Here is a 20781-nt window from a genome sequence, read left to right as displayed (position 1 = left end):
AGTGCACGAAAGGAGGAAGCTACGCGAGGTACTGGAATCGTCTAATTGCTTACTAACAATAAAGACTGTTGGAGGAGATGTGGAAAATGTTTTTGCGGTACCGGAAAATACTGGTTGCTTTTATTCACTGTGTATATGTCACAGTGAATATATACACTCTTTTGACCTCACTGTCTCGAGAATAAACAGAAATGTATTTATTTATTAAAACATGAATGTTTCTAGATTTATTAACAGAGCAGCGGTTCTCAGCCAGCGTGTCGCGAATAGCTTGGAGGTGCTAATCGAATATTTATTAAAAGTGCATAGGTAATACTTTAAATGCGTCACTCCTTTTTTATAACTTCGGTAGATTTTAGTATGTTGTCTTTTGTGCACATGAGAAAAACTTGAGAACTGCTGATTTAAAGTGAAATATGCGGAATGTAAAAAAATCATCCCTTGGCAAAATATTAAAGCACTTCAGGTGGAAGTCTTCTTACTTCTTTAGAGACTTTAAGACATAATAGGTGAAGGGGATTCCAGAAAGAAATTCCAACTAATACCAACATTGTTATATGAGCCTGCAAATGAAAAAGAAAAATTAGCAGTGTTTGATGATTATCTCTCTTTCTCTCACACACGCACTCACGCGTTCACCCAAAGGAAATTATTTCTATTTGGAGGAATAAAATTACAAATATTATTTGTAATTTTATTCCTTAAAAGGAATAGAATTCCTCTATAGTAATAAAATTAAAGTAATATTTGTAATTTATTCCTAGTACTCCAAAATTTCCGAGGTATATATATATATATATACTAAAAGTACTAGACAATTTTACGAAACTGTATGTGTTAAACTTTTGTAGTAAAATATATTCCTAGAAGAAATCGAATATTTTCTTTTCACCTGAATGCATCGTACCTAAAAGTCTCTCAAAAGAGAAATCATTCTATGATGTGGAATTCTTTTACATTTCATTAAAGGGACGAATAACTCCTTTATACATAGTAGATGTAAGTTTATTCTAATAGTGAACTACTGTATTCTCAGGCTGAATACAACTTTCGGCACTCCTGTTAAGCAACCATATTTTTTCAATTTGAATTTTTGCCCCCATGTTTGTATCATCTGAGAAAGAGTAAAAATATCATCAGCATTTAGTTTACTTAACCTTTTAAAGCCTTATATATATTTTACTTCAATTACTTCACAGGCAGATGCCCAATTTCCAGGCGCTGCAATTTACAGAACTCCAGGTTTTCTTGATAGGAATATCCTTATTGCGTCCTAAATGATTTTGTTGCTCTTCTCTCCATCCTTTCTAACAGATCTGCACTCTTCCGAGAATGAGGTTTCCAAACCTGAATGCAGTATTCCAGCGTGAACTAACCATTGCTTTTTACGTCAGGATAATTCCTCTTTGTATCTGCTTGTAAAATTCCGTACATTATTGACAGAGCATCATGAACTGTTCTAGCAGCCTGTCTGCACTGCTCAGAGAACATCATGTCAGACTGTACAATTACCCTGTCCTTTTCCTTAACTAACTACCTTGAATTTGGTTCTACCGAAATTGTATGTTATTCCGTGATTAGTGCTACCCACTGTGTCATCATTTACCTGTTAAGCCGCGATTGACATCTTTCAGTCCATCTTCTTAGTTTATCCAGATCTTGCTGAGTAGTATATACTCTGATCGATGTCAGTAACCACCCTGCCCACTTTTGTATTATCAGAAAACTTAGATATCATACTAGAAATACAGTAAACCTTAGCCTTAACGGACCTCGATTTTAATGAACTTCGGAAATAAGACAAAGTCTACTGAGCAAGACTATTTTTGGGAAAGCATAATTATCTCAGTTTGATGGCATATATCATCAGTTAAAACGTTTTAATTAATAATAATAAAGTAAGTTTAACTCGTAGCTAATGTGAAGGTTGACTTGTTTTCCGCTTATAAATACAATATTAGGTAACAGAATAGGCAAAAAAAAAAAAAAAAAAAACACGAAATACCCTATAAGGGGCATGTTAATCTCTTTCATTGAAGGAACTTTTGAAATTCCGTAAAAAGTCCTGTGTATAGTTCATGCTATTATGAAAAAAAAAAAAAAAAAAACAAAATTAAATTCTTTTCGTCCTGCGTCCCTTACAATATTCACATTTCAGAATGTGTAAGGGAGTTCAGAATTCTCCTTATAGTCACTTTCCATCAGCTTGCCGAGTGTCTCAGACATCAGTGGAATGTCATCTGAACCTTTAGCGAGAGTGCTCGAGAGCTCATCAGATCTAAATAAACTTCAGTCAGGAATTTCCACTACCACTATACTACACGGTAAAATTAAATTATCCTGCTCCACACAGTTGGAAAGTGCAGTAGAATACAGTATTACAAATTTGATGTTTTTTATTTATTTATTTTTATTTTTTTTAAATTTCTATTGCAGCACTTTTTATGACATTCCAGCAAACTTGCAAATATATGTTTCTTTCGAGTTTAACGGACAATCGGATTTAGCGGACAGGCTTTACCCCTATATAATCCGTTAAATCGAGATTTTTATTTATCTATCTCAATATTGTTAATACACATTAAAAATAGTAGGGGACGCAACATTGAATCCTGTGGTACTCCACTCTTGACAACAGACCAAGAAGGGCAATGATCCTTTATAACATTTTTGTATCTTACCACTTAATGATCTCTTTATCGGTAGCAGTAACTTGCCCCTGATGTCACATTGTTTCAGTTATATAAGTCTTTCCTATAATTTTCTTTTTTTTCACTCAAATGTCAGTCTGTGATGGCAAATTTATTCTCTGCCTCCAGTTCCTTTGTAATGATACATTAGTACCTAATCAGATTGGTCAGGCATGATTTTCTTTAACAAATCATGTGATTACCTTATAGCTCTATTCCTATCAGGATAACTTTGCATTGCTTCTTGAACTATTGACCTCATTATTTTACCTGTCACAGAAGTCAAACTTATGTGTGTATTGTTTCCACTTTACCCTTTGAGCCACTTGTGAATAGGAGCGACTCTCACCCACCCATGTGTATTACATTAATACATTGCATATGTTTTATGGTCGGTTATCTGTTTTTCTGAAAGAAAAACCCGAGTTTTCGGGAGAAATAACCTTGCTATCCTTGCCCGAGCGACTAACTCAGCCAAGGAGAGAAAAAAGCCCATAACAGTTCCTCGCGTTATTGACGGGATTAGAAAACAGGGGCATTTTTCTCACAGTGTGGGGAAAATCGATTATAACTACAGTGCTACCCGCGAGGACTAGTATTGTAGCTAAAGGTTTGATTATCCCTCTGCCTCTTTTAATATAACTGGACATATTCTGTCAGATTCAGTGTAAGCTGCCCCAATTTCTCTTCCAGCTTCCTTTCATTTATCATAAAATCGTTTAAATCCCAATCAACATTAGATATCTGCTGTCCCAATCTTTAAAATACTTTTTTTTTCACGTGTGAATGTAGATGCAACGTCTTGCCTAATGTCGTAAACCTACAATCCTAGGTTTACGACAATGCATTTTATTTTATCTGTCGTCCTCTCTCAATTCGTTAAGTTTGCAACGGCCTATCCACGTGTAGAAAATCGAGAATTTCAACATTCTGATATGTGGAGAGTAATGAGGGAGTTAGCATAAAATCATTTAACATGCTCTAATAAGAATTTGCAGTAAATGTACGGTTGAAGGAAAAAGGTTCCGTACCTCTGCCAAGATATCATTATTGAGAGTCTGGACTGATTTGTGTGAATAATAGGTTTACCATATTTCTCCGATCAAATCCGTGAAAAAAAAAATGGTTTTAACATAAAATATGTAGAAAATAAACATACATAATCTGATGATTCTTATTTATTTATTTTTTTTTTTGACCAGTGGAAATTAAACCATCCTAATGCTGTGAGCAGAACAGAATTTGCCTTATTGTATTACTTCCAAACAAATGGCATCCTTTTTGTGATGTCATCTGTTTTGATAGGTTAATTTGCCATTTACTTGAAAGATGAGACAGTGGATAAATTACAGGTTAATCTACCATTTGAGTAATTTACCTTTTGGTTAATCTACCATTTGAATTATCACTAATAACAAACAAATGTGTTTGAAAGCAGTGCTATACCGAGGCAACTAGTAAAGCCAAAGTATGTTCTGTGGCTCGAGCCCATATTTTTCATACTCTGCTTGAGCCACACATGTTCATTAATACGGCAATAGTCGTGATAGAGAAATATATCATCTCGAGAGAGCTCGTTATGTTATGGCCAGAATACTTACTGGCCATTACATACCTGGAAAAAGAATAGTCTCAAGTAGGTCTGTCTGACGATTTGTAGACAGATATTGTGAGTAGCCTTTTCGGGGGCACGTTCTAAAAAACCAGGAGACAACTGGTAATTCTAATAAATAGTGCTGTTTAATTTAGTTAATGTTAAGATCCTTCATTGAGGTTCTTGATATCCTAAGTAAACTTTTGTGGACTTCTTATATTGGCCTCCCGTAGTCCACGAAAGCCTCATTTGTAATTTTTTTTTTTGTTTATAAATATTTGTAGGAAATAAATTATGGGAAAACTAACAGACCTCATTATTTGTGACCCAACCTGTATATGCACAGTTTCTTTTTTTTTTTTTTTTAGGAAAATAAGGCTTAAATATCACAAATTTCCATAATGTAATATAAATTCATATGCTCGATAAGAAATTTTTTTATAGGTCAATAACTTCGGAAAACGTGGAAGAATGGCATATGAACAGATTTTTATAAATGAAACAGATGCGATGATAAGCATTCATAAGACTTAATTCACTTTTGATAAAATGAGAACAGTAGTGGGTCCTGGACTGTGACTGAGAACTCTGAAAGATTTTTTGTTCTCTGCATCTGTCCATTTCTTCCACCCCTCCTCCTCCTTTAATGAAAGCTTTCAGGTCAATATACACACCTGCCAGAACATCTGAATGTGTTGCTATAATGGAAAAGCTTTTGCTTTTTCTCTCTCTCTGTGTCTCTCTTCAATGCCTTCCAAATTGGCTATCATAATAAATATTAGAGTTCGCTTTTCTTCATATCCGGTTATGTCCGAAGACAAATCGCTAGAAAGCCAGTTTTCTATTGTGAGATATTATTTTTAATTCTGTTGAATAACGTATCAACTCTATAAGAGTTGAACAACGCACGTATAGCGTGAAATATAATTTCTCTTCTTAACTTTTCTTGTTCTATTATTTTTTACTCATAAATTGATATGAATTTGTACAACAGCTTGAAGCAGAATATATGATGTATATACAGGATGTTTCAGAACCGGTCTGCCACACTTTGAGGAGGGGGAAATGATATCGAGTAAAAAATGTTGATACATTTTTTATTACATTGGTCTATTTTCAACGTTGAATAGCTATGAATGTTTCAAGGTACGAAAAAAAAAAAAAAGTGAGTATTAATCAGGTGAATTTATTGCCACAATTATATAAATTGTTTTAAATTAACCTTGCTCCTTCCAAACAAGAGTTCACTGCCGTTGAATCATTTTGGAAAGTTCGTGTACGTAAGCAGCATCAGGAACGTGAATAATCCGATAAAAATTTCTCTTTCTCTCTCTCTCGTACTTTGATTTTGGATCTGGACATCTTAAATGAGAGAGAGAGAGAGAGAGAGAGAGAGAGAGAGAGAGAGAGAGAGAGAGAGAGAGAGAGAGAGAGAAATAAAATAAATAAGGAAAGTAAATAAATAAATAAAATAACATTGCTACACTTGAGAAAAAAAAAATAAAACAAAGGAAGAAGAAAAAAACAAACCCTTCTATCTAATCCATTTCAGGCCCAATACCGGGGGTGTTGACCACTCTATATAATCTCCTCCTTCGAGCAAAGACTTCCGTAGTAAAGTTGTGAAGAACAGATAAACGTTCAGGGGTTAGGAGTAACTGGTCTAATTGATTTTCAGATATTGGGATGGTGTTCACTAAATCTTGCCTCAGATCTTCGTACAGAATACAGTCAAATAGGAGGTGCCTCCAGTTTTCCTTGGCTCGCAGTAGCACAGGTCAGTCGTGCAGAGGTTGGTGAACTAACGTATAGCGTGAGACGGCTCTCCATTAAGAGAGCCGTGTCCTGTAACCAGGAAGGAAGTCTCCATGGTGAGGGAAAGCCAGCATTGGACAGACTTAGAGGATGTAAAAGTGACGTCAGGAAGGAATCCTCTGGTAACCATCCCAACCTGGGACGTATTCTGGCTGGTCTGCCCAGATGTTTACTAACTCATTGTAGCATCTGGCTTTCTCAGATTTTTGGTCGGCGTCAAGATTAGGCTCGATGTCAAGGAACTTAGTGGGGATGTTATTAGCCTGCTCAGTCAACAGATCTGAACCCGATTGAGCATCTGTGGGATGAGGTATCTGCGCGGTAGCACAGTGGTATCGTCACCGTCCTTCCCACACCGGGTGGAAAAGGCTCGGGTTTGAATCCCGTCGATGATGCGAGGAACTTTAATGGGCTTTTTTCACTCCGTGGCTGAGTTAGTTGGTCTCAGGTCGTAGGTATGGGTAGGCAGCAAGGTTTTCCCCTCAGAAACTGGGGTTTTTTTTTCTTCGAGCAAAATAGGTAAATCGACCAGAGAACACACGCAATTTACAGACATAATACATAACCAGGCATATGTAAGAAATTATGGGTGGCCCTAATATAACAAGTTGAATTTGTGGGTTGAGGTTTCACCTGATCCAACAGATGCCGCCAAGATCGTCGCTATCCACTCTGAGGCAAGTGCCGGATGTGAGCGAGTTTGCATGGAGAAGCGTCGCTGTGGAACCCTTTACGCGCCTCATGGAATTCATGACAATAATACGACCTGAGGCTGTTTTCGCTAAAGGAAGTGCTGTTGGCAATCAGGTTAGTATACCTAATAAACTGGCTAATCAGTGTGTTTCAAAAGGTATGTGCCACAATGTGTTTCAAAGGTATGTGCAGAAAATTCTGGGACATATTTTTAGGTTTAAAAAAAAAAAGTTTCAGGTCAGTCGTGCTGACCTGAAACTTTTTTATTTATTTATTTCGGAATTATTACTATTTATTTCGGAAATATTACATCATTATTTATTTCGGAATTAAACTTTTCAAAAGACATGAAAACAGAAAGTAACCATAATTTTAAATTTCACTTACTCGTTTAAGTAATTATTCGAAGTGACGTCCTTCCACTTGAACGTAGACGTGTTCTCGTGGAGTTTGCAAATGCCGAATGTTCGACCATTCCCACAGCGTTGTTGATTGTTTCGCTGCCACGTGCAATTCGTCGCTGCAGTTCTGTAATATCCGAAACATCTGATTCATTACCCAGGCTCTTTAAATGACTTCACAGAAAGAAGACAATGGGGGTTCACGTTGGTGACCATGCTCTCCAGGCAACAGTGCCTTCCCCCCCCAAATATATCTGAGTGGATAGGTAGCTTCGAGGTAAGCCTTCGTTTATCGTCAGAAATGGGCAGAGCGCCACCGTACATGTCGCCGTAGATGAATATCTTAAAGAAACCGAGCAAAATTACATATAAAAAATAACAATAATAATAAATAAAAACCGTCGGTAAGTTTGCCGATCAGTCGCCATAGAAGAACAGGTAGTTCCCTTAACAGGTATTAATAGAGAACTGCTCTTGATGGGAATATAATATTATATCATGCTGATTTTCTTTCCTCCACTTCAAGTTGCGCGCGGTTATGATTCCATCCTTCGCAAAACTTCCTTCATTCGTAAACCGTATCCGCCTTGCAAAACCAGAAACTTAAGCATGATAAAAGACTGCACATAAAATACTACAGTACAAGTTGGAGCATCTAGGCATTAAGGGCACGATATTATTATGGATAAAGGGATGGATGAGTGGGAGAAGACAGAGAGTAGTTATTAATAGAAGCTTCCTCATTTTAGGCACGATGTCGATCTGCTGGAACAGGTGGAGAGAAGGCCAGCGAAAGTGATGAAAGGAACAAAAGGGTGTCTTTACCAAGAAAGGCTTCATTTCTGCAGATTTCAGCGTAATTGCTGCGAGGAGATCTGATTGAGTTGTTTATGTCTGCGCGCTACCACAGTGGTATCGTCACCGTCCTCCCCACACCGGGTGGAAAAGGCCTGGGTTCGAATCCCGTCGATGACGCGAGGAACTTTAATGGGCTTTTTTCACTCCGTGGCTGAGTTAGTTGGTCTCAGGCGTAGATAGCAAGGTTTTTCTCTCCAGTAGCTGGGGTTTTTTCGTCCAGCAAAACAGGCAAATCAACCATAGAACATACGCAATTTACAGACACAAAATACAGGTTAATGTATTTAATTACGGGAAACCCTAAAATAATAATAATAATTTGATTGAGTTGTTTATCCTGTCGATGACACGAGGAACTTTAATGGGCTTTTTTCACTCCGTGGCTGAGTTAGTCGGTCTCAGGCGTAGATAGCAAGGTTTTTTCCGAGAAACTGGGGTTTTTCGTCCAGCAAACAGACAAATTGACCATAGAACACACGCAATTAACAGACATAAGACACAGCACGGCAGATTAATTTAATTATTCGGGTGGCCTAAATATAATAGTGATTAAGTTGTTTGTCTCCGCGGGTAGCACAGTGGTATTGTCGCCGTGCCCCCCACACCGGGTGGGAAAGGCCCGGGTTCGAATCCCGTCGATGACGCGAGGAACTTTAATGGGCTTTTTTCACTCCGTGGCTTAGTTAGTCGGTGTCAGGCGTAGATAGCAAGGTTTTTTTCGTCCAGAAACAGGCAACTCGACCAGAGAACACAAGCAATTTACAGACAAAATAAATATGGATAGATGTAATCATTTACAGGGGACCCTAATAACATTTTTTTTTTTGATTGAGTTGTTTAGAGCCTTGAATGGATTGAGTAAGCTCAATGCTGATAGCATTCTTCCTCTTTCTCAGACTACACACGTGAGGGAGCATAAATTCAAATTGAGGAAGGATGGTTGCAGGATAAATGTACGGAAGTTTGCCTTCAGCTAGCAAGCAGTTAATTGTTCGATTTGTTAGGTTCCATCTGTTGTTGTTGGAACTGGGTAGTTGAATAATTCAAGGAAGAACTAAAATGATTGGAGAGGATGGACAGGTGATGTGGAACAAGTTTTTTTTTTTTTGGTGCTGATGCTTTAAAATCTTGCTTTCTTGCATGCTACTAATGACATTTAAAGAACTATTGGCAGACTTCTTGTCGTTGAGGGAAAGTTCTTCTGGAAACAATGATTACACTTTCTGCAGATGGCAGTGTTCGAGTTGCTGTCGCACTGGACGGACGTGTTGGGAACATGTAGAGCAACACCAATTTGTTAATGGATCTTCTTGTATCCTGTCAAGAATTTCTTCTTCAGCGTCTTGACAATAGACTGCTGTCACCATGACAGCCTTGCGGCGCGACGAAATGTCAAAATGTTTTCTGTCAAATTGTCACAAGTGCTCAACCAATTGGCAGTTTTCTAACACTGAAGTTTTTCTAGTATTAATCGTATTACTTCCAATGAATTTTTTACAGCATGACCATACGTGAGATGCATATCTGAGTACCCAATAGTCATTGGGATGAAACTAAAATCACAATCACAGAACAAGGCCCAGAAAAAGACTGATATGCAGAGCAGAAGCGTTGGAATGTGTTGGCTCTTGGGGTGGGGAGATGAAGGGGGTTTGCAAATGCTTCCGCTTCATTTTGAGATCGCATTCTTTCAAACAAAGAAACAATATCAGGGTTTTATTTGCGACAGTTTTAACGCATTCAGACCACCGTTTCTGAGAATGACACGTTATGAAATGATTCTTTTAAATCATTCTCGTGCGTTATAATGATTTTAATATGAATTTTTTCTTATTTTGGACCCAAGAATACTTTCTAGAATTTTTTTTTCCTATACTTTTGAAAATATACTTTTTTCCTCTCCCTGAATCCTCTTCCTCTCCCTTTTTTCCTCTCCCTGTATATACACTGAAAAAACATCGAAATAAACCAATTTACCTAATATCAAGAAGGGAGTCCATGGGCTGGCAGAACGACTTCGATGTTACGAGGCGCTTGAACCAATCTGGAGATATGGATCATCACACTATCTGTAGTGTCCCATAATTATCCTACATTGAAGAGTGGTAGATTTACATGTCTGACAGGCCGTTTTACCTCATCCCATTTACTGTATGTTTTATGAGATTCATCTCGGGTGAATTGAAGAGAGGGGCACTGAAAGAGGGTGAAATATTCTGACTATTCATTACACTATTGTTGCACACCTCTGGCCCGTGGTACAGTCATATTCTGCTTTTATGAGCTGCTGGAAGCAGATTGTGATTTTCCATCAATTTAGGAAAAGATCCATTTACAACTGAACTATGCAGCGAGAGTTGAAGAATCTCGAATTTGGTAGTCGTGTGCCTATACGAAAGCCACTTTTTTCTGTAAAAAAAATCTAAAGATTCAACTGAAGTGGTGAGTCTCGATTTACAATTTTTTGCACCAATGGTAGGGTAAAAGTGTGGTGTGAATTTCATGAAGCCATGAATCCAGACTTTTTTGTGTCCACCACTCAAGCAGCTGGAATAGTATCATGGTATAGGGTGTATTTCTGCTGGTACAGATTGCGTCTGCTCATGCCGATAGAAGGTCGTGTTACTTCGTGAATATCCTTCTGTCGTATAGTACCAACTTCACCCTGAAATGCTCCATTTTTACCCGATTGCAGTGGATTCTTAACGAAAACAAAATTATCTACCATTCAAAAGTTGTATCTGAATAGTTGAGAAACATTTTCAGAATTTCAGACGTCTACCCTAGCCGTTTAATTGTCCAGATCTGAATCCCATTGAAAATATCAGGGATGTGTCGGAAAGGGCAGTTCGGCTTCGTAGTTCTTTACCGACATAGTACAGCAGCTGACAAATATCCTTATGGAAAAATGATCAAATCTAGAACCGGATTCTCTCAGGCACTTAGTGGAATCCATGCTGGTGTATACGGGCTAATAACGTGATTCGGGAAAAAGGAGCCTTAATAGATAAAGGTTTGCAATAAATTTTTTGGCCTGTGAGTATATTTTTGCGAATTTATGTTTTTCTCTTATTTGCATATTTATTTTACAAATTTTCTCACTTTTCGAATGCGCTATATAAATTTTCAGCATCTGTAGTATCTTCTCGCTGTGGCGTTCCAACAATTCATTCAAAACTAGGAATGCAATGCAGTGTATAATAACGAACTTTTTTTTTTGAAAGTGCAAATTATAATGTGATTCTTTTTACTAAACTATTATACCTACCGCCATGGGATTCTTCTCGGTCCACTCAAACAGAGGAAATTGTAGAAGACACAGAACAGATAAAATAGTTCCTAGTAGGCCCATTAACTTATTGAAATGCTTTTGAGGAAATCTGTAAAAGAATATAAAAATGCCATTAATTTTCTAATTTTCTGTGGGCAGTGCAAAACTCACGGTAAAAAAAATTTACGACATAATGAAATTCATTTATACAGATTTAATGGGTAATTGAAATCCCTCTGCCCTTTGTTCTAATCAATAAGGTGAAACAAATTTAGCCTGGAAATTTAAAGTGTAGGTTGCTTTAGAAGTAATTCGACATTCTTAAACAGTTAGATCATAATATGATGTTCTTAAGAAGCAATGTGTTTTTATGAAGGTTAACCCTCACTGCTGGTAGCGTGAGTACTTTCAGTTCTTGACTAATTATTATAGTTAATCCTTACAGGTACATTTTTTCAGCTCTGAAGAGAGAACCTTTTGTCCATTAAAATGGATTTAACAATACATATGGATCCCAGAATACTGTGTAATGTAAGCGGTGTGATTTGTTATAAATGTTATATATGTCCATTTATTGCCATAAAACATAAAAAAAAATTTAAATATAAAAAAAAGAATCTCATGGTATGGTACTTCAGAGGAAGGAGGACTACAAGTATACAAACCTAATCACGATTGTTCTGACCCATGTGTCCCCATTCCAGGTCAAAACAGCACAAGCAAGCTTTAGATCCGAAAGGCATTCTTAACAGTGGAAAAAACTGTTACTGAATAATTAACCTGGGCCAGAAAATAGCTAAATCTGGTATTGATTGAAGGCCCATTTCTTAAATCTCTTGAATTGTTCAGCAGCAAATCATTCACAACAACTAATGCGTAATGATCTTATTCAAAAGATATGATCACGGGTGTCTTTATAATCGTGAGACCACAAATATACCGATGAACTTAAATACACCGAAAGGTTTTTTTGTTTGAAAAAAACGGGATCAATTTTCACCCCATTATGCGTGGGGATGGGGTAAGAATGACAATTCGTAAAAGTGAATTTTTTTTTTATAATGAAAACCCCAAACACGAAAGGTATTAGAACTTATAGTGCTTAGTACCGTGAGTAAGTTGAAAGAAGGTACTTGTTGACATTAAACTTCAATATTTGTAGATTGTAATTTTCAGGAAATACGCACGGAGGGCAGTTTTTCCCGAAAACAGAAGTTGAAGCAATAAATGAGAAAGAAGAATAGTTTGTTCTTTGAGTTTGAAGTTGGACAGTAAGTGGATGCTGGCTGCCTGCGATGCGTGTTCGGACTGGTTTGAGAGAGAGAGAGAGAGAGAGAGAGAGAGAGAGAGAGAGAGAGAGATTGAAAAGGCAAAAGGCTCTCGTCGATGACGCCAAGAATTTTAAGGGTTTTTTTCACTCCATGGCTGAGTTAGTCGGTCTCAGCCATAGTTAGCAACATTTTGCTCCCAGAAACTGGGGTTTTTTTCGTCCAGCAAAACAGGCAAATCGACCAGAGAACACGCAATTTACAGACAAAATAAATACATGTATATGGTAGATGTAATCATTTACAAGGGACCCTAATATCATATTATAATTTGTTTTCGTATTGAAAAAGGCATGCAGCACAAACAGGACATATAGCGACTTTTGAATAGCGTCTAGAAGCCTGAAAGAGGTTATAGGAGCACTGTCCCGGATGTGGGTGCCATATTCCGTGATAGACCGGATTTGAGATTTGTACAGAGTTAGTGGTTGTTTAGAGGAAAATTAACGCCGAGAGCGAAAGAGAAAACCCGGTCTTTTAGATTAGATGCAGAGAAAGCAATATTTGTGACGCACATATGCCAAGAGAGAGATTGGAAGTCAGGGTAATCCCTAATAGAGATATGTAATCTTTTAAAGTAAGCTGAGTGTCATCGAAGATAAGCGTAAGAGTTAAAAAATCCATCTTGCGAGATATAATACAGAACTGAGTTTTAGAAGGATTGAAATTAACTGCGTTATCTTTGTCCTATTGGAGAATTACCTGGAGATCAGCATTTAAGGAATCGTTAGTGGATATTCCAGAAGTTCAAGCTGTTTGTGCAGAGCAAAGTTCCTCAAACTGGAAAGTGGAATGTAATGTGTTATCATTAGCAAAACTATGGAGAGGATTTCCAGTCAATAGAAGATCATTAATATACAAACGAAAAAGAGTGGGAGAAAGAACTGAATCCTGGGGATCAGTAGCATTAGTGGAGAAAGCAGGCAGACATCCATCTACCAATACTCGTACTGAGCTGTCAGAGATAAAACTGGATACCCAATTACAAAAACCAGTTGGCAGACCATAAAACGAAAGCTTATTTAGAAGACCTTTATGCCAAACACGATCAAAAGCAAGTTTTCTACTCCTTAGCCTGTTCGAAATCTAGTTTTGGACTGATTAATAACTGTTTTAAAATTATTGCGAGCTTTGGTGTAGGCAGAAAATGAACCTGGAGATTTGGAAACAAGCCAATTACGATATGCAACATTCTTCTCTTGAATAACACATTTATTGGAAAACCAAGATTTAGATAAAGAACGAGATTTTAATGTGGAATAAAGTATTCCTTCCCTACAAGAATAATTTTATTGACACGATCTGAGCAAACAATGGCATCAGAAGATTTGAAACAAGATAAAATGCTCTTATATAGTGGCAAGCAAACTATCGCTCACCGGAGCACATTCATTCCTTTGGTTTTCTACAAGTTTGCGCACATCTTTTGTGTCTTATTCCAATATTTTTTATGTATAGAAAATGCAGATCATTTCTTGACGTACTGGCCACACGTCAGGAGCGTGTTCTAGAGGTGAGATGGGACAAAAAAAAAAAAGTCCTTTAAACCATACGTCGATTCTATGCAATTATAGAGTTAGGTGATAATGCAATGTAGCAGTGAATCTAGGCAGGAGTTAAAAGAACCAGCGGCTCAGTTTCTCCAGGACTTCAAGACATTGAGATGGGGGCGGACCACAGCGAAGCCAGTGCCAGGCGTTGCGCCATTTAACATCTCTTCTGCATACAACGGTTTAACCAGCCAGGTGCGCATCGAGAACGATTTATCTGAGGAATTTACCATCCAAACTGGAGTCCGCCAAGGGGATGTAGCCTCCCCGTTGCTTTTCAACATCGTGGTCGACGCCATTATGAGGCAAGCATTCAGAAACAGACAGGGCATACAATATGACAAGGATCACTATGTGACTGACCTGATGTTTGCTGATGATAGTGCTATCCTTGCCAGTAACGACGCTGAAGCCACGGACATCCTCTACGACATTGCCCGCATTGCCCGGCCATACGGTTTGAAGATCAATGCTGGTAAGACAAAGGCCCTGACAACAGATGGGTCGCAAGCCACCATCTATCTCGAAGGCGTCCAGATCGAGCAAGTGCAGGACTTTAAATACCTTGGGTCGCTGGTCCAGGAGAAGAAAGTTGCATCCACCATGGAAATCCACAGCAGAATTGGACAGGCGGCCACTGCGTTCGCCTCGCTCAAATGGTGTCTGTGGAAGAGGACCAACATTTCCAAAAAGACTAAAATCCGACTCTTCCGGACTTTGATCCTGCCCATTCTTCTTTACGGATCGGAAACATGGATTTGTCTCAAGTTAGATTTGAACAAACTTGAGGTATTCCAAATGCGATGCCTGCGGCAGATCTTGGGCATCTCTCTTCGCGACCGCATCACTAATGATACCATCCGCGCCAGATGCCAACAGCAACCAACCATTGCCGACCAAATCCAGAAGCGAAGGCTTAGATGGTTTGGCCACGTATGTAGAATGGGCACGAACAGAATACCATCCAGACTCCTTTGGAGACAACGACCCACCCAATGGAGCATCCAACGGACCGCGCCTAGGAAAACGTGGGCCAAGCAAGTGGAAAATGACTTGAAGAGCCGACGTCTCGACCTTAACCAGGCCAGGACTGACGCCATGGATCGTAAGGTATGGAAGAACATCACAGAGCAAGTCCGAAACCCTGCGGCAACTACAGCAGCATACTGGTTGCGTGGCCAACCGCCTCCCCCAGCTGCCAGCTAAGGACCAAAGAAGAAGAAGAAGAAGAAGAACCTTATTTTTAGTATCTTTAAAAATGTGTGCCAGGGTACTAGAAATTTTTCATTCCAGAATAAAATTTTCAATTCTCCTTTATTATTTTCATCCTAAATTTACTAGTAATTACATCAAAGTTTCAATTAACCTCCAGTTTTATTATCATCCTACAAATTTACATACAACGAAATTCAGTTTTCGAAATGACCACCTTGTGACTGCATGCTTGGTGCCAGTGCCAGGCGTTGCGCCATTTAACATCTCTTCTGCATTATGCCTGTTGGTTTCGGATTCTGTCACTGGCTTTGTTTATGTCCTCTGCCAACTGTTTCTGGATTTTTACCATAACACTTCCTACTGCATATAATTTGTCAACGGTCCTAGTCATGCCAATGGTCCATCTCTATCATCCATCTTCGCTGATAATTTTCTTTATGGGACTCCATGACTTCTTTACTGAGATGTCGAGGTGATTCGTTATGTATCACTTCGATATGATTAGTTATGTATTCTCATTCGACCCGTGTGGCGAGATGCACATCTTCTAACGACAGTGGCGGGTCATGTTCCATAAAAGTCCTTTAATACGCAGTTGTTAGACTTCCCTCGATAAAATGTGTCCCAAATAGGTGGTAGCCCTTTAACTACACTACATACACTGTGCTGCCACTTTATTAGGTACAGACCTATTGTGCACACAAATGGTTTGTCCCACAACGTTGCAAATCACATAATCACAGTTGTGGATATAAATGCAGCAGAACAACCTTTCTACTTTTATCAGTTAAGTGTACAAATCGTAGCAAGAATAGAGGAAAAGGAGTGATCTAGCGAACTTCGAACGTGGCATGGTAGTAGGTGCAAGACGTGCTGGACAAAGCATTTCTGAAACGGCAGTTCTCCTGAACTTTTCACGCACCACGGTTTCAAGGGTGTATCGAGAATGGTGCAACGAACAGAAAACATCCTCTCAACGGCACTCCTGTGGAAGAAAATCGCTTGTTGATGAGAGAGAAGTCAGAGGAGGATGGCTAGAATTGTGCAAGCAAACAGACGGGCCACAATGTCGCACATCACGTCAGAATACAACCTTGGTGCACAGAACAAAATATCGCAACGGACCACTAGTCGCACTTTGTCGCGAATGGGCTACTACAGCCAACGGCCACATCGCGTATCTTTGTTATTAATGAAGAACAAGAGAGCACGCCTCCTGTGGGCACAGCAACACCAGCACTGGACTATCGAGGATTGGAAAACAGTTGCTTGGTCTGATGAGTCGAAGTTCCTGGTGCATCATGCTCAGAATTTGACGAAAACAACATGAATCCATGGACGTGTCACGTCTGACGACTACTGTGCAAGGTGGTAGGGGCTGTGTTATAGTGTGGGGAATGTTTTCTTGGCACATGTTGGGTCCATTGATACTCATAGATTCACATCTGAATGCCACATCGTATCTAAACATCGTTGCTGACCAAGTGCATCCGTTCATGTTGGCAATTTATCCTCAATCAGATGGTTACTTCCAGCAGGATAATGCGCCAGTGCACAAAGCACGAATCACTACGGAATGGTTCCAGGAACATGACAATGACTTTTCTTTGGTGCAGTGGCCCGCTCAGTCCACGGATCTCAATCCTATTGAGCATCTTTGGGATGAGCTGGAAAGGGCTGTTCGCTGCAGGCCTACACCTCCGTCGAATCTCAAGGAACTGCGTGACACACTAAATGTCTGCATGGACTCCATTCCTGCACAACGTTTTCAGCATCTTGTTCAATCCATGCCTAGACGTATTCAGGCTATTTTGAAGGCAAAAAATCGGCACTAATGAAATGATGAAAATTAAATTGAACCATGATTACTACCGTTTATTTTATTAGAGTATATAATTATTAGTTTACTGATTAGAATCAAAAGAGCATTGCAGCCCAATATATCCTATTATTACAATCTTAAATTAAAAGAGGAAACCTCGTACCTTTTTACGGAGGGTTGATTTAGCCTTTTGATAATGATTTTTACAGTTCTTTAAAACTACGAAATTCTATGCCGCCGCCACCGGTTGTGTTTTATTTGTTTTCCCTGCTCGTGGACTATCACAAGGCATCGCAATTTCCGTTGAAGTAAAGCGCGCTGCAAAACTGCCAAGTCGATCTTGTCCCATTCCTGCTGGCAGACTTGCACAAGCCTTCAACAGTTCTGGGGCGGCGGTTTCCCAGAGCTCTTTTCAAAAGTCCGAATGCGCAAAAATCCAAGAGTGCGTTGTCAGGTGATTTAATAGGTATATCTTCAAACGGGATCGAACGAATACCTGTCGCTGCTTCCATTCTCCGCAAAAAATCGCGGGTAGAACTTGTCATGTGGCTGGACACCTTATTCTGGTGCACATAGACCTTTTCAGCATCAGAACCGTACAATGTGGGTAATTCACGTTCAAACAACGGCTGTAGAACTTCAGTCTGGTAATACACTGAGTTTACTTTCACGTTTTTAGTGACTGTACGCAACTCAAATTTGACCTTATAACAAAAACCGGCTACAACCATAAAACCTTAGCCAAAACTTTCCTTGCACTGACGCGCCCATGTTGGAAAGGCCTTGTCACCCTTTGGATGGTAATAAATTGCCTGAATTTTGTTGCAGTAGGAGAGGTATACGCATGCTTCATCCAATGTTGCTACGAATTTCCACCTTTCAGTTGCCAGATATTTTTCGTAGAGTTTTCGAGCATTGACACACCGCTCTGCAATGGGCCTTGTGCTTCTTCTCCAGTTGCAAATTTTCGTTGGTTATGCGACAAACGGTTGACTGGGAGGTTCCCACACGTGACGCTATAGCTCTTTGGGTTTTTGGATTTTCACTGACAACGAGCGACTGGACTTTTCATACTACCTCCCTCGTTCGACTTGGAGCAGGATGCAGTTTCTTCGGTGTTTTCTGCCCACTTGCAGCAGCTTCGCGGAATTTTCCTTTGCCATTCAAAACCTTATGGATACCAAACTTTGATACACTAAAATTTTTCTACTTGCACCTATCAATAATTTTCGCATAACTGTACCCTTCTTTGGAAAGCGCGGTTATGTAACCTTCCAACCATGGGTCCAATTTCCGAGGTATGTCTACATTAAAACAACTTCTACAACTGATGCACCTGTTCATAAGGTTTGTGACTGCACCTGCGCGAAAAAAAAATTTACATTGCTGCCGTACGCCACAAGCAGGATTAATATCAAAATCGTTATCAAAAGGCTGAATCGACCCTCTGTAGTAGGACTGTAAATCTCTCGACACTCAATCGCGGATGATGTATTATTATATGAACATTAAATAAATCAAATTTTAAAAAATCAAATTAAAAATGATGATTTAAATTTAATTTTTTTAATTTGATTTATTTAATGTTCATATAATAATACATTCATCCGCGATCGAGTGTCGAGAGATTTACAGTCCTACTAAAAAGGTATGAGGTTTCCTCTTTTAATTTAATAATTATTAGTAAATTATACTACTCATGAGCACAAAGTTGAACGTATTGCTGGCAGGTTGGAATTTATAAAACTTTCATCGATCATATGATTTGTTTTAAGATTGTAGCCTGACTGTGTCACGTGACCGATAAAAAGTTTTATATATGCCGTAAAGAAAGGTGCTGGTAAAGAAAGGATATCAGTTATTGAACTTGTAAAGTAAGCGGTCAGTCAGCTCATCAGCCATCGAGTTAAATCTGTTGTGCCCAACATGATTGATTTAATTCAAATTTAACTCGATTGGCTGGCAAATTCTTCTCAGTGGCTCCAGAACTGGGAGGAATTTGATCTTTTTGCCCATTCACTAAAAATTCTGGTAGAGAGGACAGTTCCTCCCCATGTAGTGGTCAGTGCCGAAATACAGTAGTATATTATATGCGTTTGAGCTGTTTGTGGTTCCAGCTCACGTGACAGCTAAATAAGGCCAATGATTCTGTTGTCAAAGTGATTAGTTGTAACTCCTTTGACTCATGCGGTCCTGTTGGAGTACAGATTACAGTATATAATTTTTTAACCAAAAATGCAGTATACGGTTATTATATACTGTATAAAAATGCACGGAAACTGCCTCCTCAATGTTTTAACGAAAAAAAAAAAAAAAAAAAAAACAATAGCAGTAATCAAATAGTGAAAAAAAATTGTTGAAGCATGAGAGGAAAAAGGATTACAGTATTCATATTTCATAAAAATATTCTCGCATAGACTGGATTGGTTATGTGGACTTTTGAATTATGGAGGTAGAAATCGAAACAAAGAGCGTGGGACCCGTAGGAATGTAAACCATAGTATAAACTTTATACTATATACAACAATGATCATCAGATGTTTCATATGAACATCTGAAACAAGATAAAATGCTCTTATACAGTGCTCCAGTGAGTGATAGTTTGGCAGGCAAACACTCACTGGAGCACATTCGTTCCTTTGGTTTTCTACAAGCTCACTATATATAAATCACAGGACGTGGGGATGAGATGAGGTCATATTCCTTTATATGGTAATTTTATTTAAATTATCTGTAAGTTATTGGTGAACTTGGTGATTTTTTGTTATTCAAACTATTATTTTTCGTATCTTTTTCTAATCAATTTTTTTAAGATAAAACTTGATTATATTTCACAACTTTTGTAAATAACACTCCTACGGTTGTAAGAGTCCCGATTGATTATTCAAACTGGACTGTATTCTGTTCTGAAAACTTTCAGGTTTACAGAAGCACAAGTGACGTCAAAGTTTTTTGATGGTGACAGAAGCACAAATGATGTCACTCAGTATTTGTCTTACATGACCACGGGCGGGGCTTCTTTTCCAGCTCTTAGTAAGTTAAACGCTTTCATAGTTTTTTTTCCTTTAATGGAAAGGTATGTATATTATATATTTTTAATTTTACTCAGTACTTTTGTTGTTTTCCCTGAGTTCAGGGAACAGTTTCTTTCTACTGCATTTTTATGACGACCCTAAGACCGAATTAAAGGGTGAGAGGTGACGTAGGTGACTCCAACAAAAAGGAAATGAGCAGGGAGAACAAGAGTTCACTCCGTAGCTGAAAGGGGATGAACATTGAGAGATGCATACCCTAGGCTTCCTTCAGTGAGGAGAGGAGTGTATTTATAATTGTTCAATTATTTTTTTTAAATTATTTTAAAAGTTATGTTCAGATGAGCAAAATTTATGTGTGTTATTATATGTATTAAACGCACGCAAAATTTATGTGTGTTATTATATGTATTAAACGCACGCAAAATTTATGCGTGTGTTTAATATTCAAATAATTTCTTTGAGATAAATTTATTTCTTAAAAGATTATTCATATTATATTTCAAATGTTT

The 20781-nt window shown here is 38.4% G+C and overlaps 1 protein-coding gene across 1 annotated transcript in view; it reads right to left on the bottom strand.

Annotated features, from left to right (window-relative positions):
- Window positions 1-438: 438 nt before the first annotated feature.
- Window positions 439-20781, bottom strand: part of LOC150090916 (equilibrative nucleobase transporter 1-like) — a 42735-nt gene continuing 22392 nt past the window's right edge. Inside the window, exons 4-5 of the mRNA XM_090380643.1 lie at window positions 11320-11431; window positions 439-563 (exon numbers count right to left, since the gene is read on the bottom strand). Of these exons, the coding sequence (XP_090236769.1) occupies window positions 453-563; window positions 11320-11431 (223 nt within the window). The 3' untranslated portion in view covers window positions 439-452. The remainder of the gene's footprint in view (window positions 564-11319; window positions 11432-20781) is intronic.

Source organism: Mastigoproctus giganteus, chromosome 1 (genome assembly GCF_048544385.1).
Source record: "Mastigoproctus giganteus isolate SK-2022 chromosome 1, ASM4854438v1, whole genome shotgun sequence".
Classification (NCBI taxonomy): domain Eukaryota; kingdom Metazoa; phylum Arthropoda; class Arachnida; order Uropygi; family Thelyphonidae; genus Mastigoproctus; species Mastigoproctus giganteus.
Note: the sequence above shows the minus strand (reverse complement) of the source record. Positions and strands in the feature narration are given on the sequence as shown.